The 14,768-nt window shown below is 30.0% G+C and overlaps 2 protein-coding genes across 4 annotated transcripts in view; both read left to right on the top strand.

Annotated features, from left to right (window-relative positions):
- The window catches only part of LOC115240307 (protein yellow-like), an 8,326-nt gene extending 1,892 nt beyond the window's left edge, over positions 1–6,434 (top strand). For 2 of the 3 annotated variants that reach the window (XM_029815376.1, XM_029815378.1), the window contains exons 2-6: positions 1,314–1,528; positions 2,384–2,565; positions 4,403–4,866; positions 5,174–5,417; positions 5,646–6,434. In XM_029815376.1, the coding sequence (XP_029671236.1) occupies positions 1,321–1,528; positions 2,384–2,565; positions 4,403–4,866; positions 5,174–5,417; positions 5,646–5,840 (1,293 nt within the window). In that variant the 5' untranslated portion in view covers positions 1,314–1,320 and the 3' untranslated portion in view covers positions 5,841–6,434. Of the gene's footprint in view, positions 1–87; positions 159–1,313; positions 1,529–2,383; positions 2,566–4,402; positions 4,867–5,173; positions 5,418–5,645 lie in introns of those variants that run through there. The other variant, XM_029815377.1, reaches the window with a different exon arrangement.
- A 1,618-nt stretch (positions 6,435–8,052) lies between these two features.
- LOC115240290 (major royal jelly protein 1-like) lies at positions 8,053–10,549 on the top strand (the record flags this gene model as incomplete). Its single annotated transcript, XM_029815356.1, has 5 exons — positions 8,053–8,275; positions 8,465–8,631; positions 8,889–9,104; positions 9,344–9,757; positions 10,126–10,549. Coding segments are annotated over 5 exons (1,236 nt in total), but the record flags the coding sequence as incomplete, so codon positions are not given.
- Positions 10,550–14,768: the final 4,219 nt, after the last annotated feature.

The following is a 14,768-nucleotide window of genomic DNA, read 5'->3' as shown; positions in this document are numbered from 1 at the left end:
ATTTCTACACATAAGAAAAAATTAATTACATTTAAAAAATTTGATAATTATTATTTGTATATATAATTGTATAATCATATAAAATATATTGTGTTTTTAGAAAAGTTTTTCCGTTTTAGATAAGTTTTTATCTGCTAACAACAATATTCATGACTCAGGTGCTATTACGTATAAAGATAATATGTATAATTTATAGTTAAAAATATAAAATGTATCTTTTGTTTTAATATATGTATATATTTTTTCAAATGTTTATCGTAAAATCTAAAAAAAAAGGTAAAAAGAGGCGCCAAGTACACGCGCTAGTTGTGAAAAACTGTTATATGTATTTATAAAAAAAATTTCCTAGAAAAATAATCGTAAAATCTAACATTGTCAATTATATGTATATCAAATCTTTATTTTTAATTCTTTTTAGTTTTCTTATATTTTAATTTGATATTTATTTAATGTATATTAAAACAATGATATCAGAGATAAAGAGTATAATGAAAGAAAGATGTAATTTTTTTTTTGTTTGCTTATATAAAAGATAAGATGTAATAAAGTATAAAAGCTTATTATATTTTCTTTTTTTTTTTTAAATCAGCGACACTTATTAACTTTATTCTCTTCATTAAATTTTATTATGCAATTTCTGCGGTGAAAGTCTATAATGTTAGAAAGTGTAATGCTTTAACTATAATTTGTAACACCGACCGCTCTAATATGTAGAGCATATCCAGATATTTTTTCGATATTTGATATACATATATCTAATTTAATATATCCAATTACATTTTGTTTGAAAATTAAAACAATGTATCATTTTACAGAATGTTTTAGAAATAGGTGGCTCACCCTCCTGCCCCAAACTTTAAGAGTATATTTTACTCATCGTAAAGATAAAAAAAAGTCATATGGACGTGGGTTTGGAGAGAGTACCGCTTTGTTTCCAAATTATAAATATTTTTGGTAAGATGTTTCGCATCGACGTCTCATAGATTGACTCGCATTCATATGACTTTTTTCATTTTTACGGTGAATAAAATATGCTCTTAAAATTTGGTCACCTATTTATAAAATACCCTGTATATATATATAATACATTTTAAGTAATTAACATAAACTATATTACAAAAGTTTCTCATTTAACGCATTGAAAAGTAATTAGTAATATCAAAAAATACACACATAATTAATAATTCTTTATAAATATATTTACGAAATCTCTTTCTTTTTCTCTCTCACTCTCTTAAAAAATGTACATTAAAAATAAATCGTGTTTTTCTTATTTCTTCGCGTCTTAAAAAGCAAATGCAACTTGTTAATAGATTCACGATGAAGTCCAAAGGAGCTTGGTTATTACGAGCTACTATAGCGTTACTTCTTGGGGGATCCGCGAGCATCGAAAAATTAAAAAACATATATTCATGGAAGGCTTTGGAATTTGCCTTCCCAAACGAGGCTGCCAAAGAACTTGCCATACAAGAGGGCCACTTTATTCCCGGGGCACCGGTGCCGATCGACGTGGATTTTTATTACAGAGGTATTAAATAATTTTACATTTTTTACTCTTTTACATTGTAAAAGCGTTTGAAATAACAAATCATTTATTAGCGACAAACAAATCTGTTACTCAATTATTTATTGTATGAGATATATTTTAATATTTATTTTATTTTATTTTATTTTATTGTTAATATATTTCCTCTTTTTTCATATTAAATTAATACCATAAAAAATTAATATTTTTATTTGTTTAATAATTATTACTTTTTTTATTTGCTAAAACAAAAGTAATTATTGAATTGGACGAATATTGATTTGCATAATTGAAAGTGCTCGAAAGATTCACACGATCGCATTATTGATCAGTTATAATCTAACGGTTCATACTGGTATATTTCGCGCTCCTTCATTATTTATGCGATTTAAGTAACAAACATTTTTGCATAATTTCTACGCAGTTTCACATCGACTATCACATTATACTAATATATAATCCTTTCTTATACAACGATAATGTGATTTTATTTTGAGCATAAAGACCTACTTATAAAAACATAAGTTGCATTAAGTTTTATTACGGAAATGCAATTTTTTGAAAATTATTTTAAAAATATATATAAAAGCGAAAAGAATAGAAGGTAAAGAGAACAATGTATACTTATCACAATAAAAAAAGTATTTCTTATAACAAACGTTCAAAATTAATATTTTATATTCGTCCAATATTATATAAATTTTTGTAATTCTATAACAAAATTAAAAATAAGAGATCGATTATTCGAATATCTTTTAATCTAAAATTTTTTAATCGAAATCGCTTTATTAGGTCAGATCATGACACATTTTCACTTATCTTGTTTAACACTTGATAACCATTTCAATGAATGCATAGCTAAGATCGGATCCGTTGTATTCATCTCGATACCAAGAATTCAAAAAGGAGTTCCTGTCACTCTCGGTTACGTCACGGATAATGTCTCTGCCGAGGGAAATCCAATAATTGCACCTTATCCGAATTGGGAATGGAATAAATTGGGATCCTGCGAAGCGATCACTAGCGTATTCAGAATGCAGGTAACGATAGAAAATTTTATATTTATATCTTATTAATTCGGGTTAAAATATTTTGGGCTCATAGTAAATATTTTATTCATATATTGCGCTCAATAATAGGATGCCATCTTAATTTTGATCACGTAATATTTTTTAATAGTTCAGTATCAAAATTAAACATTATAATATTGCTTAACGTTTTGATTAAATAAATCTTTATTTTGTTTTATTGTTATAATATAAGAAAACTAAACAGGATCGGTATAAATTGCAAAATTACATATATTTTATATAAAATTGTACATATTTCATATTCCATTTTATTATCGGAAATCGCACCTCGTTTATTCAAAGATAAGCACGTTTCGTGTGATGGCATGACACTATATGGAAATAATGCCTTCATTATTATTCCAGAAATGCGTATAACAATCCGCGAACGTGTGATATAAACGAAGAATTTCTTATAAACGGCATATCAATTATTGTAATTGTTGGCATTGACCACAACAAAAAAGGTGGAAGGCTTTTTGATATCTTTTTTACGATATTTTCTTTTACAATGTGTGACTATCGTCAAGTATCTAACTGATTTAGGACGCGCGTGACTTAGAACAATACTCTCTTAGCTGATGTTTCGTGTCGATTGAGACTAGGAAGAAACGCGAGCTTGATAAATATTATTTCTCCATTTAATGTCGAGTTCCCTCACATACACGTTTAAAATGTATGATATAATTAACGTTTAAAATGTATAATATAATTAACAAATTACGTATACACTTTTCTATTTGATAAGTGAAAAATATAGAATAAATTTTTGATATAAAATAAATTTTTGAATTTTGAGAAGAAAATAATTTTTAAAGTTTTGAACATACTAACAATTATAAACTTGTAAAAAATAATGAGTTTATTCGCGAAATATTATTTTTACTTGAATATTGTGACTTTAACTAATAAAAAAAAAAAAAAAATTCAGCTGTGTACATTACGACATAGAATGTCCTGCATGTGTATCGAACGTATGATATACCGTTTGTTTAGAAAGTATTACGCGAGAAAGATATCGTATTACGAGTTATACGAGTATAAATGAATTTTATTATCATTATTATCTGATTTACAACCGTGTTACTTACAATTTCCATTTTAATGATGAATGTGCGAAGTATATAAATATGTATTGTATATAAATGGAAAAACAAACATCGAGGTAAATATGTTAATTTCTTCGAAGCGAAAGTAACTGCATATCGAAAGTTTAGAAGTAACATACATAAGAAACATTTAGAAAATAATATATTTTTATTAAATTATAATCATATTTCTTTAATTATGATTTTTAATTATAATTTTCAAAATTATGATTTCTTTTAAATATGATTTATCTCTCTTCAATTATAATTTTCATGATATCAAATTACTTTATATAAACATTAATAAACACGACATAAATTAACAATCATCAAATTTTTTTATTAGAAAAATACCAACTTTAAATTGATCAAAGAATCTGTTTATAGGCAGAAAGAAATGCTGAAAAACCTGTATATTTATTTCTATGCAAAATTAATTCTTATTTTTATAATACAATACTTTATTAAAAATATTATGTATGCCACGTTGCTAATAGTTATATATAATATAATTAATTAAGCCACAAAATTGAATAATTAAAATTTAATAGCTGTCTTATTATTTTGCGTCTTTGAACATTATATATCCAGAATGTCAATTATATTGTATCGTAAAACTTGATAAGACGATTTTTCTCATAGATCAGCTGATTATCAAGCGTTCTTATTAAATGATAAGGGGACAAAATATTAACTGTAGAAAAGAAATGTGATTGCAGGTGGACTCATGCGACAGATTATGGGTTCTCGACACCGGCAAGTTTGAAGAACGACAGATCTGTCCTCCTCAATTACTATCATTCTCGCTGCGAACGAACAAGATCCTGAGCCGGTACAAATTCCCCAAGGAACAGTTCAAGGACGATTCCCTGTTCGTGACACTCGCGGTCGACGTCCGCCACAGCGAGAAATGCCGCGACACCTTCGTCTACGTCGCCGATGTGACTGGATACGCATTGCTCGTCTACGATCATCACAATTCCCACTCATGGAGGATCACTAACAATCTGTTTTATCCTTATCCGCCCCACGGAACGTTTCACATCAAGGGGGATACGTTTGATTTAATGGACGGCATTCTGGGACTCGCGTTGAGTCCCATAAAACAGGATGGCGACAGAATCTTATATTTCCACTCCTTGGCTAGCACAGTCGAAAGTTGGGTACCCACTTCTATCATCAGGTGAGAAAAAATACGAATAATCATGCTTATTTAATCGTAGAAAAATTAATACGCTACACGATTTCTCTTTAAAAAATATATGTGTCAATAAAATATATTTTATGCTCAAAGTTTATTATGTATTTATTTAAAAAATTAAAATATAATTATATTTGGATTTATATAATATCTTTCGTATTTTTCTAAGTAAAATTTTATATATAAATTAATTTTTTTAGATATGTTTTATGTGATTTAAACGTTTTATAATATATTTGTCTTGTCTCTTAAAGTATTTCGTTATAATTGGACATTTGCTATTATTTAGAAACTATAGCCTCTTTGAAGAACACTCCGACTCTGCACCAAGGTCATTCCGTCCATTCGCTATGGAAAGATCATCGCAATCGGCCGCTCAAGGCATGGATCAGAATGGAATTCTTTTCTTCGGTCTTCTATCAGATTTAGCTATCGGATGTTGGAACAGTATAACTTATCCCGAATATGGTAGTACCAATACCGAAATCGTTGTCGTCAATCCCGACACTTTGCAATTTCCGTCTGGACTAAAGGTATAATAATCACGAAATTCTTCCACTACATAAACATACACTTTTATATTTTTTTTTACTCCGCATTTTTTATACCTATATTAAATAGAAAATTATATACACGATTATTATAATAAAAAAATAATCATTTTCCGCTAAATTCAAATTATATTCTTGATTATTTACGATTCTAGAACGATTTATCTATATGTTAACGAGCAATCAACGCCGTAATCAATTTCATTGCAGATCATCACCGCAAAAAACGGCCGCCAGGAGTTATGGGTGCTCACGTCGTCGTTCCAGAAGTTCATGACCGCGACTATGAATGCGAACGAGACCAACTTTCGGATACAGGCTGGCTACGTCGACGAGCTGATCCGCGGCACCAAGTGTAACGGTGGTTTTGACCGCAATCGCGCTTACGAGACGTTGGGCAAATGAAGATTGTGGCACCGCGGGGAGTTCGACGACTCGCGTTCTCACGCGGTGGCACCATCCATCCGCTGGCATAAGTATCCCAATTTCTTCGCGAACTATCACCATCACCATCCACCACCGCCATCGTATCAATCTCCGAGATTGTTCACTAGACCATTCTTCTCTTCCTGGATCGCGAAATCGATCCATCCTCGACCTCAAGTCGAGTACACCGTCATCATCGATTACGATTGAAGAATGCGCGACACTACATGTACCTATGACATCTCGACGAAGAACGAAGACAAACCCGCCTTTATAAAAGTTCTGTAGTTTTTTTTTTGCGGAGCTTATTATCAGCTCGAAAAGCCATCAAACTTTTACTGCTCGTGGTGCCAATTAAGTTTCACTGCTTATCCTGTTATTTATCCCGGTATGTATTTATTGGGAATAACCACCATCACCGGGATTACCGTTCCTAAACATTCTCTTATTTTTATTAAAAATAGTGGACAGTTAGTATCAAACTGTGTCAAGTGACAAGTGTGTTTTTAACTTCTCATATTGCATATAACATTTTGCATAATCCAGTGTAATAAATAAATTACTAGATAAGAAGAAATATTTATTAATCACACTTATTACGTAATAAGAATAATAAAATAAAGCTAATCGTACAAAAACATATGTGACTGTACGTTGAAGCTTCGTATTTAATAATTATAATTATTATAGCAAATAAAAATTTATTTTGAATTATTTTATTTATTTTTCCTTAAAAAATTAATATTCTAGGTGATATCCTAAATAAATATTTATTTTAAGTAAAATAATGTATTTTATCTAGAATATATTTCAGTCTTGTTATACTTTTGAAAACATTTTTATTTTTAGATTATAAAATATAAAAAGAAAAGTTTTTAGTTTAAAAAAATATATTAAAACGAATGGTTGAAATTAAATTTATAATCATGACTTATTATTTAAGTTTAATATCGTAATGGAAAGATAAGAAAGTTTGCGCGTCAAAAAAATCAGCTGTAAAAATTCCAGCGAATGTTATAATGACAACTGTACAAACGTAAGTGGAATGAGAAAACAAAGATGAAAAAATTCTTCCATGTAAAATTTCGATAATATAAGAGCTAAACAAATGATTTTTAAAGAACGAGATTACTATAATAATTCTTTCTTTTAAAGAAAGAAATTATTATTTCACGCATCTTTTAAAAATATAATATAATTAATTTTATATACAATTCTTATCAAAACACATTTTTCATGATAAAGTGATCATTTATTTTGCCGAGTCAATTCGAAAGGCAGGAATATTGACTTATTATATCGTTTTGCTTAGAGAAATATATCTATATTGCTCGAAGACCTCATTAATATTATTTAAATGTAGTAGTTAGTAAAACCATCGACGTGGAAACATGAAACGTGCATTAAACGGTAGCGAGTGAAGTGTAGTTTTGCAATGCGATTGATATTTGCTCGTGGAGAAGAAAATAAGTTAATTGTATTTATATGACAGTTGCATTAAACATGATAATGGCGTAATATGAGCCGATGACCGAAAGAGAATGTAGTTTCTTAAAAGTCAAGATTAAATATTTGATGCTGCAATGCTAACGTGTATTCGTAGTTTGCTCAAACTTCAAGCATCACTTCATACGTAGACTGTAAATACTGCATGATTAATGTAAAATATCCTCTTATAATCGTATAATAAGTAAATATTTTTATAAGAAAGAACAATTTATATCGTTTATATCCTGCTTGATTTGTTATGAGGAAGTCTTGATGCTCTCTCAACAAAAATATTCATACAGGTGTGATTGCATTTCGCTCATTGTACACCCTGCTTTTATAAATCCGTCGTGGACTTAGCAATCCAGTTTCATTAATACTCAGTTCGTTAAAAAGTGATTGGAACTAGTTTAGGGAACTAGTTTTTATCGAATAGAATGCAAATCCTGAATACATTATTAATACTAATAATGTAACAAGACACAACACCATTTATCGTGCAAGGTTTAATTAATTTTGTGTGTGTGGGTGTGTGTGTGTGAGATTGCTTACACACAGAAAAATACATACTATATACAAGTAAATATAACTGTTACTTAAAAGAAGTAAATTAAACTGAGTAATCATTTTACTTAGCAATAGAATAATATTTTTCTGTGTGTATAACTTTTTAAAAGATACGTGTTTCTGATGGTGAGTATGAACTAGAAAGAGAACTGATGTCTTGAACATGCAATTGCTATTATTATTATGTATTGGCAACATTTATATAAATGTCGCCGCGTACCAAGAGCACTTTCGAACAATATACCAATGGAGATACTTCGACTACAAGTGGAAAAACGCGAATCACAAAGCGGCGGCGATTGCCACGGGCGATTACAACTACACGCAATGCGTGATCATCGACGCCGACTACTCGAAAGGTGACAGTCGATATAAATTATTTATGCTTCGTTATTATTTGCAAAGATATATATTCGACAAGTCGAATAGTCGAAGGATAAATAATTTATATCGACTATCACCTTTATATAATAATTATTTTATATATCTCTTATTTTTTTTATATATATCTCTTACTTTTTTTTATATATCTCTTATTTTTTTAACAGATGGAAGAGTATTCGTGACTATTATAAGAAATAATGGAGTTCCATCGAGTTTAAATGTAGTTAGTAAACACAAAGGCCCAGGTGGTCCTCTCCTACAACCATATCCTGATTGGACATGGACCAAAAGAGGTGATTGCAACGGTATCACTAACGCATTCAGAATTGCGGTAAATTTATTTTGTGTTGAATTTTTTATTTTATTATTTTTTTTTAAATTACACATTTTTTTATATTTTTTATATATTGTGTTTTAATATTGAAATGTTTTGATTACTTGAAAGAATATTTTTTTTTTTACATTTCAGTTTTTCTTACAATATATACTGAATTTGTATTTATTGTACCTTCTACATATATTTTGCAGTCATTAATTTTTTTTGGCCTTATTATTACCGAGTTATATCGTGACAATTCTTTTTTCTAGATCGATCGTTGCAATAGATTATGGGTTTTGGATAGTGGTACAATCGGAAAAGAAGTAGTATGTCCAGCACAACTTCTTGTTTTCAATCTCGCTACAAATAAATTAATTAAAAGAGTAAAGATAGCAAATAATCTCTCGCAAAATTTCAAGACAAAAATAGGTCTATTGGTTACAATTGTTCTCGAGACATACGGGCCTCGTTGCTCGCATACAACTGTAAGTGTGCGCGAAATAATTCAAATTACTTTGCTATTATAAAACTCTATAAATTTCAAATTAAAATAAGTAGCGTACAAATAACTCGTATTTGTAATCTTATTTTAAAATTATAGAATTATACAATTTTTGATATATAAATAAAAACAATTTTTAAATATTTATTATTTCGTTAACGAAAGCGTTCAGATATTTTTACATTTCCTGGTACTTATTAAAATTTTGATCTCCTACACTAGGTGTACATGGCAGACACCACAGGATACGGACTCGTAATCTACGATAGTGACATTGATAAGATCTGGCGACTCGAATCTGAAATATTCCTTCCGGATCCTACTTTCGCGAATTACACCATTGGGGGTGAATGTTTTCAACTGCAAAACGGTATCCTAGGAATGGCGAAACATCCGTACGCGTCCGTTCTCTATTTCAGACCCATGTCATCACGGAACATAAATAGCGCAAGGACCACCGATTTAAAGAAGTCGCGATACGGTGCTAAAGTACACTACTATACGATACGAGACGTTTTTCCGAGCCAGGCAACAGCCATGGCTATTTCTTCGAACGGTGTCTTGTTCTTCGGTCTACCCACGGAATTGTCCGTGGCATGTTGGAACACTTGCAAGCCGTTCAACAAAAACAATTTGGTCTCTCAATCTAATTTATCTAAAATCTTATCTGAAACTGATTTATATATTTATATACACGCGGATCCTAAGTTAAAATACGATTCACGTATTTCTTCTGCACTCATAGCTTCTATGATTAACGAACATATTATAATTTCAAATTTTTAATTAAATTTCTTTTTTTAACTTATACCTATTTCGATTTTATTACTTATACTAAATTTTCGACAAAACTTTGTTTTTTTTTAAATATGTTATTTATATCACGACTTATATAAAATTCCAATTTTTAAGTAAATCTTTCGGTATTTCTTCGCGGACATTTACGGTTAAAAAAGATATTTGACCGTGTAAAAAAAATCAAGATATTTCACTTTGGATTGCAGGGTATCGCCGGCTACGATCCTGACAGATTTCAGTTTGCCAGTGATATCAAAATAATACCGGAAGATATTACCGGCGCAAGCGAGGAGCTTTGGGTAGTGACTAATCGTTTTCAGAAGGTCGTGGCCGGTACATTAAATTTCACGGAGGTCAACTTCCGAATTATGAAGGCGGATGTGATGCAATTGACAGATGGTACTGTATGTGCGTTACCTTGACGATCACAGTGAAGATTATTTTAATAATACTTAAATAATTTATAATCTTGCTCGATTCGCGTTGCTTACAGCATTATTTGAACAATATTTTAGTGACGCACGACATACAAATTTTGAGTGATATTAATTGTTACTTTTGGGACTTTACTTTGATTTAACTTTTTAATTACTGTAATTGATATTGATACGATTTAATAAGTAACGATTTTACATTTTTATATGCGTTATACAAATTTTGTTATAATATTAATATAGGATTTAAGTATATTAGCGCAATGTGATTAGAAATGTTTACCAATTTTTAATATTAATACACTATTTCAATATTATAATTTTATTTTCTTCATCTCTATTTATTAGTAATTATTTTACTAACCGTAAAAAAAAATAAATTTTTTAATCGAGTTACTTTTTACTTAGAGATATTATACAGGGTGTGTCGAAAGTCTGGATGCACTCAAATATCTCGTAAACATTGCATTTTAGAGAAAAATATTTCAGACAAAAGTTGTAAGGCTTAAAAAGACACAATCAACGGTAATAGCTGTTTGACCTTGAAACTTTTGTCTGAAATATTTTTCTCTAAAATGCAATGTTTACGAGATATTTGAGTGTATCCAGACTTTCAACACACTCTGTATGTTTCTGCTGGCTACAAAATTAAGACGAATAAATAGATGTGTTTTATGATAACATCTGATCCGGAACAGCCAAATACAAGTCCTTTTTTCTAGAGAATAGCGTCTCAGACGCGATAATAAGCAACTCTTATTGGTTTCAATTTAATTAACGACCGCTGATATGCCATAAGTCGCTAATTGCAAGGTACGAGGTGGCCAAAAGCATCGCGCCGGAAACACGAAGGGCGGATCGTTGGAAAGGATCGTCGATCGATCTTCCCAACGCTCGCGAGTCCTTTTTTTTCGAGACGCGACTCTTACTGATCTTTCCCGGCTCTTCTTTACGACGACGTTTTTATCGACGAGTCTTTGAAAAGGACGAAACTCGCTTGTTCCGATGCGCTCTCGAGTTTATCGCGACTAATAATTGGAATCGAGAGATAACAGAGATCAACCATGAATTACGCCAACGCCGGCACGCAAAAAATAGTTATTGGATTGTTAATATTGTTAGGCACGAGAAATTGTCGAGTTCCAGAAATTCGAAAGACGTCAAGAAGGATATTTTACGAGATAGTCGTAAAATATATATAAACTGTTACGTTTAACTCATCTGAACATTAGTAGCACGATATTGATATTATGTATTTAGCGTTAAACTAGAGAAAGTGTTCCAGGTACATTCATTTTATATAATTTAATTTTGATATGATACGATACGTTTCCCCAAAATATTTAAGAATATAACAATATTCTTTGAAATAGAATTAAATTCGAATTTGATTTATTATGATATGTAATAATTACGTATAATATATATATATAACTATTTTTTTATTAGATCTAAATTTTCTTTTGTGTGTTTTTTTGGGGAAAGGCAAAACTTGGGAATTATACAATATTTATGATGACCTAATTTATACTTAATGTATCAGTTGAATAAAATATAACATGATTACAAATTATTATTATTATTAGCAAGTTTTATACAACGGCAAGCTGTTTCCTTCTTCCTCTTCTCCATCATCATGCATTCCTGTCCAACGTATCCTCTTCTTCAAGTCCTCGGATTGTTATGACCTGTCGCATTCCGTTGTCTTAAGATTGTAAGGTCCTGTCGCGCTTCTTATGGTGTCCATCGGAATATTTTCTGTGGCTATTTATTTTCAAACATCTTTAAAAGATGTTTAAAATACTAAAGATCCCTTTTCTCTATTTTTTTTATTACCTTCTTTGCTTCCATTTTATTCATAAAAATTAATATAATTATGATATCTCTCTTAATCTGCCTCTTCCCCTTTGACCTGTCCGGCATGGGTGACCCTACCGATAACTAGCGTTTTTGAGTGCAAGGTTTTGATAGATCCTGGATCAATTAATCACTATTTTACTATGAATTCAAGTCTTTTATTGGCAAAGACAATGCAATGACGTCATTAATCAGCTTTGGATCGATCAAAATCCGTTCAATCAAAAATACTATACGTTACCGCCGGTATAGCTCTTAGGTTCATTAGAGTACTCAAACCTCCTCACCCGGCAAATGCCTTCGTTAAGGTGGAGATACCATCGAGGAGGTAAAATGTTTATTACAATTATTTTATTGGAATACAAATTATTTTTTCCATATAATAAAGAAAATATACTATATACGAAAATGTCCGAAATATTCATATAATGCAGAATTCACTAGAAATTTTTAGATCATATATAGCTGATAAGCAATGATTAATGTAATATTTATGATTAATAATCAATCAACATGCAATTACAAAATCTATTAAGTTTTATATAATGCAAACAATTATGATCAAAAGAATCGTTAATAAAGTTATCGATCATTTTTCAATTGTAGAAAAAAATACTTGGTCTACTAGCGCATTTTGCGTAGACTTTCAAAGAAAATATCCGAGAGAAGATAGATGAAGTTTCGATGTAAATCAACGATTAAATTACAAGATAAATCGCGATTTAAAATTTATGAAAAAAACGCGACGAATAAATAAATCGACGATTGCCGTAATACTCAATTCCAATGTATGTTTATGTAATTTTTGGAGCAATCAGAGGACCGATATAATTATTATATAATTATATGAAAATGTTTCGACGGACATTTGAAACGCTTTTTATAATCACGTTTGTAATATAGAACATTTGTAAATATACTTAGAACCTAATGCCCGATTTATTTTCAAATGCGTGATTTTAAAAATTTCGCGATTGAGAATAAGAATATGTACCGTTTCGCGAAGAATTGGCTAAACAGAATAAAATCTTATAAATCTTAAGATATGTTGTAAAAACATTACGTTATTGCCACGTTCAATGGAGGATAACTGGCCCAACAATTTGACCATATCAAGGTCCCTCCGCCAGATAACACGCCGGTTAATATCCGACAAAGACAAGAACAATCCTAAAGGTGGGGAACGATCAACTTCTTGTTTCTACATCGGACCTCGCAAGATCAATCCGCAAAGAAAAGTTAAGTGATCTGTTGAATATCAGGAGCCCCGCTATAAGAGGGAACGAAGCCCAGATCTTCCGGACTACTCCCGATAGCAATGATTTCGGTAACGAATCAACGACAGTTACCATTGTCATTATCTTTAATTCACGAGATTGAAATTTGCGCGAGAAAATGTGTTCTTCCATTATTAAGAGATATATCTCTTTATTGAAAATTAAATGGATATAACAATTTTTATGAAAATGTGGTTACGAACGACTATATTTATGGATAATAAAATACATGCATCGCGTTATTGTAGCTAGTGTTAAATGTGCGAGTACAAATAATCTTCGGGTACCAACTACTCGAGACGAATCGAACCCGACAACAGTGAAAGTTAAAAAAATTTAATTTGAATACTTTGCAACATAAAATAAATCAGAATAATATCAAGCATAATTATAATAATTCTAAGCTATAATTAATCTTTTTCTATAGCATTTAAATACATTAATAGTCGATATTTCACTGATATCGGGGTACCCATTCGATTTGTCTCAAAGTTTTATTAAAGTATATGCACATTTTACGTTACATTCACACATAATATTTTGTAACAAATATTTAAAAAAAGTATAAAAGTTTTTTGAAACAGTATGTTAATTTGAGCATGTATTTTATTATATATATAGAATGGTATATTTAAAAACTATCCAGGATACTATCCTAGAATAAATTTATCTATATACATTAGCTATATCCATGTTCAATCTATTATTAAATCTTTTTATCATATTAAAACAATAATATACTAATATTAATAATGATGGAAGAACACTTTTAACGAAGAGAAAGAAATATATTTTCCCTTCAAATATACTATTTAAATTAATTTCGTGATTCGACTTCGAAAATGCGTGTGGCAGTCATCGTTGAGTCACTACCAAAACCATTGCTTCCAGATGTATTTTATTATATATATAGAATGGTATATTTAAAAACTATCCAGGATACTATCCTAGAATGGAGGGATGACCAATACCTGCAAATGATTTCTTATAAAAGAAATCAAGAAATAATCTTAATATCCTCAGCACCTAGAAATATTTTTTCAAAAAAAGATCGAGAATTATATTAAAAATAATTAATAAAATATATTCGTTTGTAACTATAATTTTTTTGTATCAAAAAAGTCAATAGAAACAGGCAAATTGATTGCAATTTAAAATTGCTTGAAAAATATAAATTTATCTATATACATTAGCTATATCCATGTTCAATCTACTATTAAATCTTTTTAGCACATTAAGACATTAATACTAATATTAATAATGATGGAAGAACACTTTTAA

This window comes from Formica exsecta, unplaced genomic scaffold (assembly GCF_003651465.1).
Source record: "Formica exsecta isolate Colony F162 unplaced genomic scaffold, ASM365146v1 scaffold423, whole genome shotgun sequence".
Lineage (NCBI taxonomy): Eukaryota > Metazoa > Arthropoda > Insecta > Hymenoptera > Formicidae > Formica > Formica exsecta.
This window is presented reverse-complemented; position numbering and strand designations above follow the sequence as displayed.